This window comes from Plectropomus leopardus, chromosome 13, assembly GCF_026936395.1.
Source record: "Plectropomus leopardus strain MGB_pleo_1.0 chromosome 13, ASM2693639v1, whole genome shotgun sequence".
In the NCBI taxonomy this organism is placed as follows: Eukaryota; Metazoa; Chordata; class Actinopteri; order Perciformes; family Serranidae; genus Plectropomus; species Plectropomus leopardus.
This window is the reverse complement of record NC_142188.1, coordinates 5,888,994-5,910,240: the sequence shown is the minus strand read 5'-3', so window position 1 is coordinate 5,910,240 and position 21,247 is coordinate 5,888,994. Positions and strand designations below refer to the sequence as shown.

Genomic DNA, 21,247 nt, shown 5'->3' with positions numbered 1-21,247 from the left:
TTTCATCATTTGATTGATTATTAACAACTTGTGGAACTACTTTACACACAAATAGCTTTTTTGGTCTGGTGGATCCCAGCCTAGGAGTCGGAGCACTCTAAAAACTAACATTGTGAAGAACATATTTGTATTTATTTTTGGGGGAAATTTTCTGTAATCCTTGATTCTTGTGTGAAATATTTGATTTTTTTTTGCATATTCCAAGCTCAAATAGTTATTAAAATGAAACCATGTGAGAAGGAATGAGTGGAAACTTATTAATATCTGAAACAGGTCAAGACACTACAGGTAAATGGCTTTTAATCAAGGGGTTCAAGCCAAAAACAAGCAAATGCAATGTAATCAATGTATGGGATAAGTCCATTATCATTTTTCAAAACCAGGACTAATAATTTATGCAAATCATGCAACTTTATAACTTAATAGGTAAGCCCCTGTGTGTGTTCATACTGGTCTTTTTTAGTTAATTTTTTGTTTTTAATCTATTATTGTACATTTCATCGCTAGAAATCGCTTGTAAATAGTGGTCATTACTTAGCACTTTATTTACAAACTGAATGTACTGACCACTAAATCTACTATTTTAGAACCGTTCATAAAAACTAAAATAAATACATAAAATAATTTTAGTAGCCGACATGGAGACATGAATGAAGGACTTTTGCCTCATCGGAGGCCATTAATAACTGAAAATCTCTTCCTGCATTATACCTAAATCTACAGTTCTTACAAGTCATAAGTCGGTTTCCCGGTAACACCTCAGACTAATAACTGGAACAATCATCACCACCCCGTAAGGATTCTTATGTAATGGAAACGTTATTAGCTTCTCCAGTATATAGGCCGACCCTTAGATACGACGTAGCAGCGGGAGATCTTTAGCGATGTGGCTCGGCTATTAGCTAGAAAGCTACCATTATGCTAGCAAGATTCGAAGTAAATAACGTCGCGTACAGGTGACTAACAGAAAACATAATTTGACAGTATGTTTAACACCAAGACGATCTAGCTATCCAGCCACAAAACTGTTCCCAAAATGAAAGATTTTCACGGACAAACGATACGCCATGAATAACATTAGCCTACTGTTAGCGAGTTGACTTAGTTCACCGGGGCAGTTCGGTACCTGCAGCGCGTGTCACGGTCTCCATCTCGTGGTGTTTAGAGGATGAGACAGTGAAGGACACCACATCCACGAAGGACACTCGGTATTTTTGATGGACTGAAAATGGACGCTTTGACTGCGTCCCTCACACTCACTGTAGGTATAGGCTGGCACTACTTTGTGGCCAGCGCATTAATTTAGAACGTTGAACGGACAATGTAACCGGAACTACTTAGTAGGCGTTCATTATCGGCTTTTAACGGACACGCTGCAGCCAATCAGAATCCAGTATTCCTTAAAAGTCCTTTTTGTATTTTAATTTAATTTAATTTATTTGTTTTTCTATTTATTTATTTGCATTTTTATGTCCTTGAGGCCAAAAAAAATAAAAAAATAAAATAAAATATTGGAGTGAAATGGTGGTGACACATGTGGCGACTTGGTTTATTTGGTAACAAAAATAAATGATTATTTTTTTAACACCATCTTTTTAAAAAAAACATTCATTGAAAGGGTGAAACACAGCGAAAAAAAGAGAGAGAAAAAAAATCAAAATTACACATCCTTTACTGTTATAATGTTTATAGTAAGCTAGTTTACCAACATATATCAATTTGTGACCATGGCATTACCAGCACTGATATTATTTCCACGCACATTTACCATTACAGTACTTTGCAAATGTCTCAGAAATGGTAAAACATTAATACTGATATCATTTCTTTCACCAAATATACTGTAAAGTATTTACAGAGTTTTGTAAACATATCCTAACTGATATATGATTTGGTGCAACAGAGGTGCAATATCATGAGAGCCAATCTTTTAAAAAGTCCATCTTTTTCTTTTTTTAACCATCCTCTGTATCACGTCCGTGTGATACATGGAGGATTAATGCTGCAGGATGTTCTGGAGGAGCAGAACTCTGATGCAATTACAACAGATCTAATAACAATAAAATATAAGTCCATCTGGTCAATATCTACCTCCAAACTGACGTTAACGCAATTGGTCTGAGTCCAAATAAAAGTGAGACCAGCTGCTGATTATCGATCTTCAGTGTGCTATTTGACTGCTTCTTTCATCTACATGTGAGTTTTTCATCCTCACCTAAATATGACTGATGACCTTTTTTTATCTTGTATATTTTGCAAAAACTTGGAGTTTAATAAACATTCTGTAAAAGACATTGACTTATATACTTAGTATCTATGTTTATCTATAAGATAATATAATTCTTTATTTGTCCCAAAGCAAGGAAATTTGTAAATAAAATTGGAGCCTTAAACATGTAACCTTAGCAGTTGACCTTAGTGGACACAGTTTTTTTATGCTTTTTAATTGTCATAATTCTATATTTTTGGTTTCAATGTGTTTTTGTTTTTAATGACTTTGCACTCTACTGATGATCTGTAGTTGAAAACGAGGATGACACTGACATGTTTAGGGTTGTTTAAATATGGAAAAAATAAAACTGAATGCAGAAATAATAAATAACCATCATAAAATAAATGTCTGATTTGTCAGAGCAGAGCTGATACATCCCACCCCACGCCACATGTCCTCCGTCCAACACTGACTGTCCAAACTACAACCAGGGCGCCGTCCAACAATAACACTGCTGTCTTTGCTTTTCCTCACACAGACACATAAACACCACGCAGCTCAAAGTCACTCACTGATTCAGGATCTGGACTCAGACCAGAGATATTTTGGACTGTTGTCTGCTGGAGTCACAAATCTAACAAACCACGCAGAGATTCAGAAATCAGCACTTTGGTCCCTGAAAGCAAACAAAAATGGTTTTACCTCTACAGACAGTTTGGTGCTTTTAGCCGATTTTAGACTGAACTGTAACACTGTCATGTTGTGTGTTGAGGAGCGGGGTTTCCACGTTTGCTCTGAAAAAAAAAACAAACTACTCAACTGAGACCTAAAATATATGTCTGTGCTTGATTTTTGCATGATGAATGTCGGTTATACTCTCCCAAAATTCCTCTGTACCACAAAGCTTCTTTATTGTCCAAAAATGATGAAAAAAAAGCATAATTGAACCACTCTGTTGCACTTGGTGACATACTCCTTCATCACCTTAAACAAACACACTGTAGTTTATTTAAACTCAATCCCACATAAACTGCCCTGCTGCCAAACACTCACTAGAACACCAAACGAGGATTAATCCGCCTCTGAAAATAGTCCACAATAAATGCAATATTTCATCCTGTTTGTCTGATTAAAACTACAACATTGGTGAAATGTAAGTTAGTACATTTATACAAGTATAAGTTTGAGGTAGTTAAGGCCACTTTCTACTTCTAATACTTTACAGAGAGCAACATTATACTTAAACTTCATTACATTTATCTGACAGATTTATCGGCTGCACAATCGCTATCAGCCGATATTCACCTTGTTGACTGCCACCAGCCAATTAGTGAATAAAATCACATTCACTAGCGGTGGTGGTCAGTCAGTTTTTTTGTGCAGGCTATAAGCAGGCCTCGAAACTAATGGCGCCACGTCGTCTTTGGGACAATGGACAGCGGGTCTGAGATGAATGGATATCTTCTCCGGGGGAAGGAGGCAGTAAACTCACTATCGTCAAATCAGGGGACTCAACCCATTGTTTCCTTGATAGAACAACAAATCCGTGTTGACATCGACATGAGAGCTGGTTAACGTTCACTCTAAGGAACCAGTGGCTGCAACTAAACATCTCACAGAGTGATGCTTTAGTTATATTATGACACGTTTGAGCTTTATTCAGTAAAAATGAGTATTGAGTGAAGGGGAATTATAACATTATCACGATGTGTTCAATGTGATCTTGCAAAAAAAGAGTTTTTGGCGAGAAAGTTGGATAAATACGGATGTTTGAAGGAGACATTTGTTCATGTTTCCACAACAATATAATATAAAACATTTTTTCAACATTGAGTACTTTTATTTCAGGTACATTTTCTTACAGTACTTAGCCACTTTAACTTAGTATTTCCACTTTTGCTTGTAGTGGAGTATTTTTGATGTGCGGTATTGCTACTTTACTTAAGTAAATATTTGGGCTTTTTTAAAATTGTGGGCAAGATCCGTGCGCATACATGCAGTCGCTCAACACTCCTACAGTCAGTGATCATTAATTGGCATATATTGGTATTATTTTTACTATTTATTTATTTAGCTTTATCTTATGCAGTTTTAGTCTATTTGAGTCCCGCGATATCATATTCTATTGTATAAATACTTCCGACACTGAACTCCCAGCTGTTTTAGGAAGTTACAAATTAGTTTTTTGTCTTTTTTGTGAGGTCTTTTCAAAGATTTTCATCTTCAGTGGTTACGAGTGAACAAAAGAAAGAAGAATATACCAACACATTTATGGCTCCGGCTTTGCTCACAGTATAAAAACTACAGAATAACATCATCATTATCTTTTTGTGCTGCGTTAAAGACAAACAGGACATCTGCTCATCAGTGCTGAAACAATGTCACCATGTTCCTAGAATTTACTTAGTGAGAATAATTTCATCATAACCAACAAAAAATGGCGTACAAAACCATGAAATAAGTAACTGGAATGATCCTTTAACTGCTGCCTCTGCAGTGTGGAAACAGCCGCTCGCTCTCAGATTCTTCTGCTGCTCCTGGAGGCGTTTTGGCTCCATGAAAACCCTCAAAGTTACTCAATGACTCCTTTCACAACTCTGACACCCCCCACGCTGTCTCCCACTGTTATTCCCTCCATGCATCCTGCTCACCACTTCACCATCACTCTGCAGCTCTGGTTTATTTTATTTCAAAATCCCTTTTATCCCTCTTTCCCTCTCCTTTCTCACACATTCTTCCTCTCTCCTTTCCTTCATCACTCGTCATCTTTCCTCCACTCACTTCCTCCTCTGTGAAAAATGCCACAGATTACTTTCTGTCCTCATACAGAGCTGGAAAAATACAACAGAATCAAAAAAGTCTAACATAAATGCCAAATCATATAGAAAATAGAGTCGATTTTAAGTGTTTAGCTGTGTTTTCTCTCTGTGTGTGTTTGACAGGTTGTGAAAAAGCCGGATGACAGTGAAGTTGAAGAGGCTGGACACTTGGCCAAGAAGAAGAAGAAAAAAAAAAGAAGCAGAAGAAGAAGAAGAGGGGAGTTTGGCTTGCAGCACTGAAGAAACAAGGCAGGGGGTGAAATGGGGACCGTATGAGCGAGTTTAAGTGTGTGTGTGTGTGTGTGTGTGTGTGTGTGTAGGAGAGAAAGAGAGAATGCTTCAGGACAGAGTTTCTGCAGAGTTCACCATAAAATTTAAGACTTTTAAAGACATTTTTAATACCGCCTAGAATACATTTTACTGCGATCATAATGCTGGATGGATGATAAAAACCAGCAGGGGACGATAAGACCTGAATTATTTATTATATCACATTTTTCAGACTTTCCCTGCAGTATATAACAATAATTCCTGATTATATAATCCATCAATCAACATGACCTGGTGGCAGAAAACTGATAGCTGCATTAACCTGTTAAAATGTTTGCTGTTCTTTTAAATTAAAGGAACAGTTCACCCAAAACCACTTTAAATTGTATATTTTACTCACTGTAGTCTCTCTTGTTGCTGTCGAATGGCTTTAATGAGAGCAGAGTGCACGAAAAATGAAAGCACATCAGTGCAAAAATAATCTTTGTGAAGGATGAATAAAAGACAGCAAAAAACATGATAAATTCCTGTGCAGCATTATTATTTTTCTGGATTATTCTCATTAGAATTAATTTGTTGTGAATACAGACACATTATTTGTTTGGTTGTAGTTTAGCCAAAATAGGGCTGGGCGATATGAAGAAAGTCAAATATAACAATATTTTTGACCAAATAACCCCAGAACCATATTGACATGCTATTCAAGGTTGACACATTGTTTCTTTCACTGAATATTTACACAATGAGATTTTTGATAATAATTATCTACAATGTTGATATAATGACTGAGGGGGTAAAGGCAAACAACAGAACAGCTAGAACAGTCAGAGAAGTTCAGAAAATGCCACCACTTTACTGTAATACAGCCTTAAAAACCATGAAAAGACAAAATTTACAATTTTATGATATCCAAAATTAAAGACAATAGTTAGTGTTACATCACCATATCCACGAGGTATCCATGTATTGCCCTGAACTAAAGCAAAAAATAGCTGTGCTTGACACATAAATAATATGTGAAGTAGGGCTGGGCAATATGGAAAAAAGTCTCATCATGATAATTTTTTTCATATCAGTCAATATCAATATAAATCACGATATAAGCTTACATCTAATCACTATTTCTGTCAAGCTTAAGGGTTCCCTTTGGCTCCTAAGTGAGATATGAAGATGATGCACGATAATGATTATTTCAAGCGATATTCTACCGATAATTTCCAGCTTCTCGTGGCCGATAAGATACCGATAACCGATAACTTCTTTTTGTTGGTTTGTTTCTCATTACCTGAGGGTATGAAAGGCTGAGATGTGGTGAGCACAGATGAATTTAATTTGTGCATTTTCATTAAAAAAACGACATTTCAGACAAAAAGCTGGAAAAAAGGGAGAGAGAAATATACCAATTACGTTGTTTTTGGATGAGCTATTTCTTAAAGTTTTTAAGAAATAGCTCAAGTTAAAGTTCTTCACTTGTCCAACATGAGCTTCCCTAGCTGCTGCCGCTAGCAGCAGTGACAGTCTGTGACTGACAGGTTAGAGGTCTCCTGACATGCAGAAATATTTTATAACTCACATTACAGTCTGGAGCAGCCAAGAGACAAAATCTAAAGGAAATTGAATGCTCCATTGCTTTTAACACTTTTCAACAGCTGCAGACGCCCTGGAAGGAGGACGGATAGAAACACAAAGAAGCAGCAGGTCAAACAGTAATGTATTCCCATTGCCATGGTGACGGCAGACTAGTAACTGTATCTCTGCATGGACATCCGTCAGTCTCCCACTCACACACCAACACACACACACAGTCTGGACTGCATAGAAAATGCATCAACTTTCTTAATACGTTCTTATTCATGCAAGAAATGAAAGAAAAAAAAGCATCGATCTGTGATCAAAACTTTTGTCCAAAAATTGTTTAGAACTTGCAGAATTAATGCGACTGAATCTACAAGAAGCTCAAAAATGAAAGTGCTATTGGTCAAATGCACCAGCTGTAGCTCTGGTTAATTCATTTAATATTTATGTAATGGAAAAAAACAATGATGATCACACAGGTGGCAAAGTAAATCTAATTCAACAGCTGAAAGTCTGTTCCTGCTGCATCTCAAACAACATGAGCGTCAGAGCATCAGATAGATTTTAATTAAATATCTGATTTATCCAATGATTAAAGCCACCTGACAGGAAGTAAATACAAAGGTTTATAAACATTAACGGGCATGTTTATCATCTACCACACTGTAAAACAACAAATAATAATATAATAGAGAAAGGTATTTTACTCTTGAAGATTAATTTATGTATAATGTGAAATAAATCCCCTGATAATGATTTTTTTTGTATTAATGTCATTATTTATCAAAGAAAATACAGACTTCCAGACAGGACCTGGTGAGTTAAATGCCTCTATGTAAAGTGTTTTTCTTTATTTCCTTTGAAAATAGCAACAATAAAAACAAAAAAAACACTTTATATTTATAAATGATCTTTCCTCCATCTCTGCCACAATGTCTGAGTTTATAACATGACTTTGGTCATCACTATATCCTACATTTCGTTATATTTTTCTATTTTTTTGATTCCATAGTCCCTTCTGCTGAAGCAAGACTTTTCTAGGATAGAGAAGCACTTATCAACATCGAGAAAAGTTGTGTGGAGTTTGGACTAGATGCAGCAGACTGCGAGAGGATCCCCACCAATGGCATACGCCGAGCGGCCAGTCAGACCACAGGGGTGAAACGAAATGGAAAGCGCTGGATAAAGAGAGGGAAGAGAGCTGGCATCAGGGCGAGGCTGACCCGACATGGACCGAGAGCTGTTCCTCTACCAAGCCTTCTTCTGGCTAATGTCCCGTCGCAGGAATATAAAGTGGATGAGATGAGACTGAGGCTCACTCTGCAACGGGAAATCAGTGACTGCTCTGTGCACATCCTCATGGTTAACCCTGAACATCTGGGACAAACCTAAGCTTGAACTTTGTTTAAAAAATGACAAATAAATCTACCTTGTACCTTCTAATATCTTGCTGCAAAGCTGTTCCCTTTGCAAACAACACTAAAAGAAACTTGAACTAATCCAAAAAGCAGCCACAGGCCACAACCAGACAGCAGTAAGTAACTTCACCGACTCCCTCGTTACTGCAGGGGCTCTGCCTAACACCAGGCACAAAGCACTGAACCGCGCAGCAAAGCTGTCATCGTTTCAGACAGACGCAGATGTCATCAGCACCCACATTGTGTAAGTGGCAAATGCATTTATGTATCTTTATTTAGATTCAAAAATCATTTAATGTCACCATGTCACCACGCCGCTACCATGGCAATGGTAAAACATTACTGTCTTGCACCCAACTGTGCGCCCATGTAGATCTTAAAATGAGGTGTGGTCATGCACATGGTTGACAAATTGCAGTCTTGAGGCAGCAGGAAATGATTGCGCCATTTATTGTGGCTGTGCCCAGATTGTCCACCGCTGAATTATCAAAAGTGGGGGGAAACGCCCTAAATGCACATGTGCCGTGCACTTTAGACCACACGTTACAGATCATTTAAATAGGGTCTGATGTCAGATGAAAAAAGGTTGCTCTTGGATTGGATTAATGCTTCTTCACACAATTATATTTTCAAACCAAGAAAAAAACAAAGCAAATAAAAACAGTGTGATTATAATACTTCATGGATTGTGTTTGTGTTTTTCTTTATTACATGTGCTCTTATTATTTATTTACTGTATTTGTGACCAATACGCTTACTTGTTAGAGCCATAAACTATAACTTGACTAAGTTATGATGCATCACAAATTAACTGAGCATGTTCTCATTAGAGCACATATATTCTCCTCTCTGCCTGGATGGGCTACACCAAATATAAAATGGTATAATCTAAGCTGTTACGGAGTACATTTACCATAAATAAACAGCTGCCAGTTTAACAACACGCACTATGAGGCAGACAGAGAGTGGCGACTGCTGGTTAATGATTTCTGAGCTCATACATGTCACTGTTCAAACAACCAGATAAGACAAGTGGGAGAGTCGAGACACCCAACAGATGTTTGTGTGCAGCCAGGGAGGGGCGGGCACGGGGAGACTGTATTATGCTGTTTAAGCATGATTAATGACAAATGTGACGCCTCTTAATACTTTTTCTATTAGAGTCATAATTCATAGAAAAATAAAAAAAGACAGAGATGGCGACACAGATAATTAATATGTAAGTTTTATTTTTCTCTTTTGCCCCCCAAAAAAGTTTTAGACTGATTTATAATAACAAGAATCTATATTTTAAAATTGTGTCATTCAATGTGGTGTTTGTTAATTTATTTAAGTCTTTTTATTTAATTTGTATGATAGAAATAATATTAACTCTTTGAAATCTGATCATATTGGCTTATATTTTAAATGAACCACTTAATGAGAAAAATGAATAGAAAATTATTAAATGTTATGAGAAAATTACTGGAAAATAATAATAAGCAAAAAAGCAAAGTAAAAAACAAAATAAAAAAACAAGACAAGGGCCGCAAGAAAGACAATGACTTTACATACATAATTATAACAAATACAAAGATTTTTGGATATTTGTCTCTTCACATTTTTTTTAGCATTTTCAGATCAATTCCTTGCCACCTTTTTCAGGATTTTTTTTTTGCAGTTTGCAGGACATTTCTTACCAAGTTACTTATTATATTTTCCTGTATTTTTGAAAGACATCAAACAAAATTTCTCAGGGTTCAGGAATTCAAATGATTGTTACAAGCGTCTGAATGCAGCACAAGAGAACTGATGTTGATCCAGGTGTTTAAGGGTTAAAATTACATTTATTTGTGAGACTTGGGACTGACGTGCAAAACTGCCAGAAAGAGATCTGAAGAACAAGAGGATCCTCTTAAACGCTGAACTGTTCCTTTAAATGTAACCTGCTGCTCAGGTGTGAAGCTTCAGCTCAGCTTCTCTGAACACTTCCTCCCTGTTCTCTCTGCTCCTCTTTCAAAATAAAAGCCCTTGACAGTTATGCCACTCACCAGCTTCTCCCCTGACAGGACCTCCAGCAGTTTGATGAGCATGCGTCCGTCCCTCAGGTCCATGTAGAGGTCGGTGATCCGACAGGACACTCTGGACAGGTGTGAGTTCACCCATTTGGTGAAGGTTTTCTTCTGCACCGCCTCACGCTCATCTGGACAAGACAGAGAGGGGGAGAGGGAGATCAGCGGTCAGTGAGGGAGGAATTAAAGCTTCAGCAAAATGTTGCAGGTTTGAGAACTTTATGAGGAAGAAGGAAAAACTACAAAAACACTGAAGAAGAGTGTGAGAGCAAATAGAAAGCTCTGGAAAAAAAAACTATTACTGGACACTGAGCTATTTTATCAAAACTCTTGTTTCTAACAGTTTCTGACTGCAGCAGGTTGGACTCCTGCTGATCTTTGCAGGTGTGTTTGGATGTGTATGTGTTTCCTCTGAGAGAGTGTGTGTGTGTGTGTGTGTGTGTGTGTGTGTGTGTGTGTGTGTGTGTGTTTATCCCATAGCGTCATTGTTCTTGGAAAGCTGGCGAGTGTGTGTCTATGGGAGAGGTTTCCTGTGTCTGACAAAGAAGACTAAATCTAAATCACTGCTGTAAATATTCAGATGCACACAAACACACACACACACACACACACACACACGCACACACACACACACACACGCAGATGAACTGCGGTCTGACAGCAGACACCTGCTGTCTGCAACACAACTTAGTTTGTTTCCCACAGGCCTGATGTTATTGTTACTGCTCTCTCTCTCACACACACACACACACACACACACACACACACACACACAATGTTGCAGAGACTCTGAGCATGTGTGTGTGTGTTTGTGTACGTGTGCGTGCGTGTACAGTATATCAGAGCGTTTCCTCGGCTGAACTCTGGCTCAGTTGCCATGACGACCCCGTCGCAGGAGGAAGTTGCACAAGGAGGAGAGGGTGTGACCCTCACACATACAGCTGCAAAGAATGTGCATTTTTACACTCCACTGATTTCTGTCACTTTAGAGAGAAAAAAAGGGTCAGCAGCAGATTTACTTTCTCCTCCGTGAACATCTGAAGCGAGTAGCAGTGAAGACAGAGGTCAAAGGTCACAGCAGGCAGATGGTACTTTAAAGTTTTCAAATTGTAAACTTTAGACTTACTTCACACTGCAGGATGTCTCCTTATTTGCTTGTTTCTAATATAACTTTTTTTTTCATCTGTAACTTGCTTTTGAGTGTTTGATTGCCCCTTAAGTGTTTTTCCCCCCAAATAAATATATTCATTTTCTTTTGAATACAACCTTTATTCTTCTTTAAGTATTTTATCTGATGTAATTGTAAGCCTTGTGTCTGAATGGTGTTTTTTTCCCCAAAATTCTGAATTTGTAGAACCTATTGGGATCAAGTTAATGTCAGAGCCCTCAAGCTGCAGCTAATGTAACTTACAGTGGAAGTACTGAATTTTTTTAAATGAAATTTATTAAGAATCTGTATTTAAAGTGAATTAGTTATGTAATACCATAGTTTCACTGAGGATGAAAAATCTCTTATCCAGCTGCTGATGTTACTATAATACACACACACCTCTTGTATTTATTATAACAGTCTTTGTTTAGACCGTTTTAGTCTGTATTAACATCATTTGGGACAGAAGGCAGCAGTGGGAAAACGTCTCCATGACTTGCAAACGTTTACATCATCAGACAACTAAAGACAGCTGCAGAGTTGGTCTTGTGAAAGTTAGAAACTGTACTGTGTCAGTAGATTTTGGGTTGAGTACCGTTCACAGATGAATTTATACAAGTTCTGGTAACTGGACTGTGGTAGCAGTACATAAAAGTACTTTTTCCCCGTATTTTACTTTCTCTGCAATGACAAAAGTTGACAGAAGTGATATTGTATTAAAAAGCAACTCTGCTCTTTTTTAATCACAAATAGAAGATTGTGGCTGTCTTTCGGATTTGGGACGCTTCTGTCTCCTGTCTGAAATTGACCCCAGTATTCAAGGTGCTTCAGGGCACTTCTACTTCTTTATTTAAGAATTCATTTAAGAAGCTTAAATCAGAGAATTCTGACTTGGTTTTTTAAATGACTTAAATACATTGATTATCAAATTAAATTAAAATTTGACAGCTAGTTGCAGCTCTAGCATGAATATAAACAAACAAAACAACCTAGTTTCAATCAATCATCTGAATGTACAAGATGCACATTTTCTCTGCAACATTCAGGTCAGAGTTCATGAACTGAGAGCAAAACATCAGATATGATTAAACCCTGTTTGACCTGGACTGACTGACTGGCACACACACACACACACACACTTGCAAACACACACAAACGCACTCTTGCACACACTCACAGATGATAAGAGCCCCTGACTGCTTTCTACATGCAAACAAACATTCATAAAAATCTATGACCTTCAGAGTGTGTGTTAGCTCGGAGCAGGACAATAGCGTCAGTGTTCACTGGCATTCGGCAGCTTTATCACTCAGCACAAACACACTGTGGAGGATTTTTCATATCAAACTGGAGCTGCTGGAAATATGTGAACAAAACATCACAATGTCTCAATCTGGTGGTTATCAACAGAGAGAAGCAACAGGGACGACTGAACGGAGCCAGAACTCCGTTACGGTCCGAAATCCTTCACTTCAATCGGCACGTTAACACAAAGAAGCACCTGCGGCCAAAGATTCATAATTATGTTTTTCTAGCTGCAGCGTGATCCTTTAAAAATACTAGTTTGGCATAAACAGAAATCTGTCAGTCATGTCAAACTTTAAAGGGTGCAGTTAGTCAAATTTAACAGTCTGTTTTCACAAAAAGTGATAATTATGTAGATGTGGGATGTAACTGATCTGTGTCTGTCACTGCTCAGGTACTCAAAGAAGTGTCAAAGTTACAAACAATCAGAGTTTAACCAGTCTTTGGACACAATTCTCACCACAAAAATGACAGCGCTGGTCGTTTAGTTTAATATACGTGTGTTTTTCCTCTTGCAGACAGATGAATTTTCTCTTTCAGACACAGAGGAGAAAACAGAAGGACGTTTTAGTGCCGTGTTCTGCTTTGTCACTCTTGAAAACCTGAGCAAATTGGTTTGATTTCTTTCAACAACATGGAAAGAAGGCAATGAGAAAGAAAAAAAATTCAAAAGACTAAAACAAATGAAATTTATAAATGAAATCTCAAAATAGAATTTGTCACAAGGTGTGTGTGTGTGTGTTATCTGTCCTGCAGGACCGGTCTGAGAAGCTGTGTGTTGTGATTGTCTGTCTTATCTCCTTCTTCATGCTTCCTCCTGCACTTTTTGCACGCAGGAGTGTGTGTATGTGTCCACTATGTGCGCTTTGGCCTGTGCGTGTGTGTGTGTGTGTGTGTTTGTGTGTTGGGCTTCCCCTTCCTGTGCTGAAAAAGAAGCAGATGCTCGTCCCAGCAGGAAAACGTGTTTACACTCACATACAGACACACAGAAACTGCTTGACTACACCCAAGGGTAGCGCAGGCGTGTGTGTGTGTGTGTGTGTGTGTGTGTGTGTGTGTGTGTGTGTGTGTGTGTGTGTGTGTGTTGGGACTGGATGCGTATTATATCAGCTCTGCTATCAATATTCAAAGATGCTGCTCCGTCCAGTTTCCTGATCTGTAAACATCCTTTCACTTTTCTACACACTCAAACATATTTTCTCATGTTTTTCATTAATATTGATTATGAGAAATATTGTATTATTCATTATTGGCCTCTGCCCAGTTACACTAAAGCCACCCGCCTCAGACTGAACTGCCTTAACTGCTGTTTTTGCATCACGCTTTTTGCCACATTTTCAAAAAGTCAAAGAAGGAAAAACACGTGTGTCAGAGGCCAGTCATTAAATGCAGATATTCTGTGCAGCAGCTCTCCTGATTGGCTGTTGACAGTGCGGTCAGCCAGCGTGGCAGGAGAGGAAATGGTTACACAGTTTTAGAGTATAGTTTAGGAATGGAGAGGAGAAAAGTAATGAATGACCTTTCTCTATTTCCATTTTTCGAGTTAAACCTTTGAAAGCTGGATCCACTTGTTGTTTTTTGATGTGTTTGTGCACAAATGTGTTGTGAGTGTGCAAACATTTAAGCGTTTCGCCCTAAAAGGCCTCTCATATATTTGACTGAATATCTGGATTTAAAATATAAATACGCACAATGTTTTCTGACATAATAAATGCGATCCAAGGCTCCGGAGCTTTTCAGTGTGTCAGGGACAGCCTTTGTAGTAACACACTAAAATCATTATTCATTACAGATTAACTACTGATGAAAATACATTTAGGCTGCGGCTCGGGTTTATTCCAGGTGACTGTTCACACTGAGCTGCATGAAGTGGTTTGACCTGCAAATGTTAAGTGACACACACACATTCACACACTTATGCACACACACAGCTAAGCAGAACTCAATGTCAATGGCTCCAATTACCTTTTCTGGCTGTATGGATACTGCTGAATCCACAACACGCAGCAGAGTGTGTGTGTGTGTGTGTCATTAGAGAGAGAGGAGACAGTGATGTATTGATGGGGTGTCTCTCTGTGGGTCAGTAACACACACACACACACGCAACCACACATAATTAACACGGAGGATGACCTTAACCTGAGCCTGAGGAAACACACACACACACACACACACACACACACACACACACACACACACACACACACGCGCCAGACAGGGTGTGGCCTTGTTTGTCTCAAATGGGACAAAACCCCCAAAGAAATCAATGTCCCTGCCCACTTTAAATGAGCACCACACAGACAGACAGACAGACAGACAGACAGACACACACACACACACACACACACAGGAATGTGCAGCCTGAGCATCATGTGAGGTGCATCATTCGTGGTATCATCGTGTGAATGCATCTCTCTCATAAATCACACACACACAGAACAATTGTTAGTGCATCATGGGAAGTCAAGGTTGTGATATGACAAGAATTCATAACAGAGTTCAACGTAGATTACACACACACACACACACACACACACACACTAATATAAACAGTGTGGTCCGAGCAGCGAGGTTTCCGAGGGCAGATAAGAACATTTCAGCTCGCTACTGCTGGCCACTGATAAACATTACATTTAATTTGGACAATTTAAATTCACGCACACACCAAAAATCCCCTAAAATGAAAAAAAAAATCCATGTGGTTCTCCAGAGATTTATTAGGCAGGAAAGAGACAAAGACAAAGAGAGAAAGGGAAGGGTTAGGGTGAGTAAAAGAAAGGACATGAGAGACAAAATAAAGGAACGCATTGGAAAGAAAATGATGAACAGGGAATAAATAACTTTAGATCAGCAATGTCAACGATGATCCTGCCAAAGTTTTGGGAAAATTGCCCAAGTGGTCTAAGAGTAGTTAGCAAAATTATTATTTAGAGAAAAAGTAAACAAAAAGTCACAAAATTTGACATTTTTCAAGCAGAGGACCATTGGAGCAAAGCTGCAGGTGAACTGAGAGATTACTACGGGGAAAAAATTTGACTATGCCACGCTGTTTTTTTGAGATAACTGCTGAAACGTGAAGTTGATTGTTGAAGCGCCGCCTTGAGGTCGCTTAGCAACCAGCCCGTCAATTTTGAGAGTTTTGTAATGTGTTTTTTGCTGACTGAACACGTTTGGCAGAGAAAAAATAATACGAAAAAAGAAAGGAGAAGAAAGTGAGCAAAACAATAAGTCTCCTGCAGAGCGTTTTGGTGCTCGGACTTTTAAAAAGACTTGCCAGAAAAGGAAAGAAAGAACAAAAGAAGAAAGGGAAGGAAAGGCAGCGAGGAAGGACAAACGTAAAAGATAGGACAAGAGAGGAAATGGGAGGGACAAAAAGGAAAAAATAAGAAAGCAAAGGAAAGAAAATAATAAATGAATAAAAGGTTACTGTGACCATGACCTTTGACCACTAAAATCTAAACACTTCATATTTGGATCCAAGTGAATGTTTGTGCCAAATTTTAAAAAAAATTACTGAAAAAACGCATTCATAGTCGGGACAGATGCACGAATAAACGACTGAACAACTCGAAAACATTATGCCTTTTTGCCATTACCTGGGTGAAGGCACAAAACTGGAAAGAAAAGTAAAGAAAAGGAAGAGTGGAAAGGAAGAAAGGAAAGAAAAAGACAAAGAAAATGAGAACAAACAAAAGAAAAGAAAAGAGGAAAAGATGAGAATAAGGGAAGAATGGAAAGGGGAAGAATAGTGGAAAAAATGAAAATAAAAAGCAAGTAATATCACTATCCAGCTGCAACTAAGCTTTTCTGACACTCCAGATAATAAAACAAAAGCTTCTGAGAATCAGAAACTCAAGAATCACTTTAACTGTTTTCAACCCAAAAACTGAAAATTAACATTTCCGCCCTGAACTCAGCCCTCAGGCAGCGTTCCTCCCCAGCTGTGTCCTAATCCAACCCAGCTCCACCAATCAGCTTCGCTCATGTATAGATTAGGTTAAGGTCAGGGTCAGGGGTCGTCACCTTGGATACAAACCTGACCATCAAACAAACAGGAGGCGGGACTTGTGCCTGACAGGTTCAAGTCAGGGCAGAAAATAACCTCTGAGGAACCGAATACTAAAAATGACACATTACATCAAACACAAACACACACACACACACACACACACACACACACACACACAGCTGTGCTCCCCTTGGTGACACACACACACACACACACACACACACACACAGTCCAGACAGTGTGTATTATTATGATTTACTCCAGGAATAAATCTTCAGTTTGTTATTATCCAGAGACATTCGACAACTACACATTCATCCTCTGTACGTGTGTAAGTAAGTGCGTGTCTGTGTGTGTGTGTGTGTGTGTGTGTGTGTGTGTGTGTGTGTGTGTGTGTCTGCCGATGGGGATTTTAGGGGAAATATCTGAACAGTTAGTTATGCTTTTACTGTTTCCTCCCTCATCCAATAATGACTAATACTTGGTTCTGTGTAGGTGTTCACACACACACACACACACACACACACACACACACACACACACACACACACACACTTTATGAAAAAGGCGAAGATTAGATAGCGGAGGAGGAGGAACGAATGACTTTCTGGATGACAGGAAAGACGAGAAGGAAGAGGTGGGCGAGAAGCTGGTTGTCACATAACAGCAGCAGTATTTTTGGTAGGAGTTACAAATATACAGTTGACAAAATATAATTTATATTTAATTTACAGGTACACACAAGTAGTTTAACCCTTGTGCTCTGTCACACTTTTAACATACTATTAAACCTCTGAAAGATTAGAGAATTGGTGAAAACACAATGATTAACTTGAGGTAAGATGTCAACTAACTTCAACTGCAATAAAATAAAAAAATCAAAAAAATGAGTAAAAGGTAAAATGGAAATGATCTGAAAATTAGCTGTGTGGGATTATTAGATATGATGAAAAAAACAAGGAAAAAATATCCAGAAAACTCGATTTATAATTCTCTTAACTGAAATTAAAAAACTTTCTTATCTTTTGTTTGTTTTTTCTTTTTCGTGCTTATTTTGAGATAATTTTCTTCCAACATTTTACTATTTTTTTGCAGATTATTGATCCATTTCTTGTTGAGTTGTTCCTCGCCCTTTTATCATGGTTCTTGGTGAAATCAAGCCTATTTACTCAGGTTTCAAAGGGTTAAAACCCCATAGATGTGCAGAAAAAATGTCCTTAGACAAACAGGAGTGTCAGAGTGAGAGAGGAAGAGGAGGAAGAGGAGGAGAAGGAGGAGGAGGAGGAGGAGGAGGAGGAGGAGGAGGGGAGCCAAGACTGTAGACATTGTGTGTCTGTGTGTGTTAGACAGGCCGAACATATCAAACATCTGTTTCCACTAACAGACAGAGAGGGTCAAACACACACACACACGCACACACACACACACACACACACACACACACACACACACACACACAGGGCTCTGTTCAGTCTCCCATGTCTGTGGTGTGTTTCCAAATCCAACCCAGTTCTGGGCCATTCACGGTGGATCGCATGACATTAGCGCCACACACACACACACACACACACACACACACACACACACACACACACACACACACACACACACACACACACACACACACACGATCATATAACCTTATCAAAATACACACTTCCAGTTTTGCAATTCCAGGATTCTAGCATTCCTGATCTCCCACAGGAGGAGCCGGGAGGCCGCCGAATATTAACCTCACTCAGTGTGTGTGTGTGTGTGTGTGTGTGTGTGTGTGTGTGTGTGTGTGTGTGTGTCATATCAGTCGAACGCTGTAGCGTTGCTTCATTGTTAACACAACGATTAATCCTCATTAGGTGAAAGGCCCTCCAGCTCTTATACAACGAATCCATGGTGATGTTTTCTCAAATCAGAAGAGTGACAGAGATTCGTTTCAGAGGTTTACTCTGCAGGATTCAGAACCAGATTAATTCTCGTTTGGTGCTTGTGCTCAATATATTTGAATTTTTTCGGGGTTGTGTCTCTTGGATGCCTGCTGCCTCCAGTCGGATACCTGGTCTCTACCTTTTTAACCAAGGCCCAACCTCACCTGAGTGCTGAGGAGGTACACGCCGATAAACGTCCCGAACACAGACAGTAAGACGAAAATGTAAAATTACAGGCAGAGAGCAGAGTCTCTGCAGAAAATACACACCTCACTGCACATCTACACATTGTTTTTTTTTTATGAAAATCATGCATAGTACATCTTTAAATGGATCACTTTCTTTCTTACATCATGTTTTGCTGATGTCATTCATAACCTGTTTTATTCTTAGTAGTAATAACATGTATATTTGTCCTGTGTTATATTGTTTAATTTCAATATAAATTTAAGTTATGTTTGCTCATGGATATTATTTTAATTATTTTTGCCTTGGTACTTGAATCTCATGATTTAATGGCTTCACTATTTCCTTCATTAAAACATATAAATGAACTTTATGTTATTCTCAACACAGGATGACTGCAATGGTCAAACTGTTTTTTTTTTATTCTTTTCATATTTCATTGTTGCTGTTTCTAACATTCATATGGTTTTGTTTAATTTGGGAAAAATGAGGAAAAAAGTGGTGTTAAACCAGCCTGAAACAGTTGACAAGCCTTACCAGAAAAAACTTAAAAATTAATAATCATGGCTTTTATCAAGGAAAAAATCTTTATTCTCTGACTGCAGCTTCTCAAATTTTAAGAATTTGCTGCTTTCATCTCTTTTGTGCCATTTATGTATTATTTTTAGAGTTGGACCAAAACAGTCATGTAAGCCTTAATCTCATATTTACCTTATATATTTGATATTTCAAAGACTAAAAAATTAAGTGATTAAAAATGGAGAGAAGATTAATGGATAATGGCTATGTGTCCACATTGAGTCTGATTTATCACTTGTTTATATTATATTTTAGGCATTTTTTCATACATTATACAACCCATATTCAGGCTGAGGTACATTAAATTAGAAACCCAATTTAAATATGTTTCATGGGAGACCAGTTCTGCTTAAAAATATATAAACCTGCATCACAGTTTCCTTTGATGGTTTCTAAAATATAGTGTCTAATCCTGTTTTGTATAATATCTGTGGAGAGCTGTGTCAGTGTGGATCTGCTGTGACAGAAAGCTTCAGAGAGGATTTAAACATCCATTTCCACCACAAAAAACCCCCAAAAAACCTCGACCTGCAGAAACAGGTGTAAAAAGATGCTAAATGAGCGTGAACGTCCTTATAAGCAGGTCGGGAATAAAATTATTCCAGATATAAAACCTATAGTCACGTAATGTTTCTCAACAGAGAGCAGGAAACTGGCAGATCCTTTCAACCAATCAGAGGACAGAGCCGGAGACTCAGCCAATCACAGCCACCGCTGTTATTGTGCGAAATATGAGAGCAGAGTCGAAATGAATGGATGTGAATGACTGACACACACACACACACACCGCCGCAGTGTATTCCCATCGGAGGAGAACTTGAGCCAGAATTAGGAACAGAGGACTATTGAGAGCTGCTGAACACACTGGCTGACTGACTGATGATCAGACTGTTAAACTGACTGGAGCCATATGTCCGCTGACTCACAGCCATTTTTCAGCCTCGACTGTTGTAGAATTTATTTTGGTGAAGTTCATGAAGTCCAGCCTCAAATCGTTATACGAGTCAATTTTTCGATTTAAGTGTTTTGGGTCTCGATTCTAATTAAACACCAACTCGTCAAATACCAAAGCTTGATCGGTGGACGTCGGTGTCGAACGATAACCCTGTTCTGACAAAGCAGTCTGGTTCAGTTTCTTTTTTGATACAGTTTTTGCATTTCCATTACAAAAACTGTGGACAGTACCAGTGGAAGCGCTGCATGCCATCCCCATTTTTGGTCACCCAGCACAGAGATGTGACATCAAAGGTGACGGCAGAAACTCTGCAGTCTGCTCATTGGTCGGTAGAGAACCATCACTCTCACTGAGGGCTGCATCATGGCTGCTTTTAACACATCATTTAAATATAACTATGATATGAAATTATGTTTCGCCGCCTCGAGAAGCAGCTGTAGACTCACAAACGTTTTTTTAATTCACTGGGCCGACTGCCGGAAACTTTTAAGGTGGAACATTTACTTGTAATGTTGCTCAATGCACGAGTGGACGACATGAATCCATGAACGCACCTTAAATGTTAATGACAACTTTGACCACTCATCTGGTTTTATCGTCTCTTTTGGGTGACACACTTTTATTGATGATTGCATCATTTAAAAAATATATCTATTAATTTCACCACATTATGTGAACTGCATTCTGATCCTCACTTGGAGAAAAAAACGTTTGGTTCCAAACTTTACCGAAAAATTTAATTGGAAACGCAGTTTATGACACTCTAAAATAAGAGGTCATGGTCTGGCTGATTATT

General features: G+C 38.5%; 1 protein-coding gene across 5 annotated transcripts in view; it reads right to left on the bottom strand.

Annotated features, from left to right (window-relative positions):
- The window catches only part of LOC121954401 (spectrin beta chain, non-erythrocytic 1), a 143,802-nt gene that overhangs the window by 50,007 nt on the left and 72,548 nt on the right, over window positions 1-21,247 (bottom strand). For all 5 annotated transcript variants that reach the window (XM_088086689.1, XM_042501882.2, XM_088086690.1 and 2 more), the window contains one exon: window positions 10,325-10,476. In XM_088086689.1, the coding sequence (XP_087942815.1) occupies window positions 10,325-10,476 (152 nt within the window). The remainder of the gene's footprint in view (window positions 1-10,324; window positions 10,477-21,247) is intronic.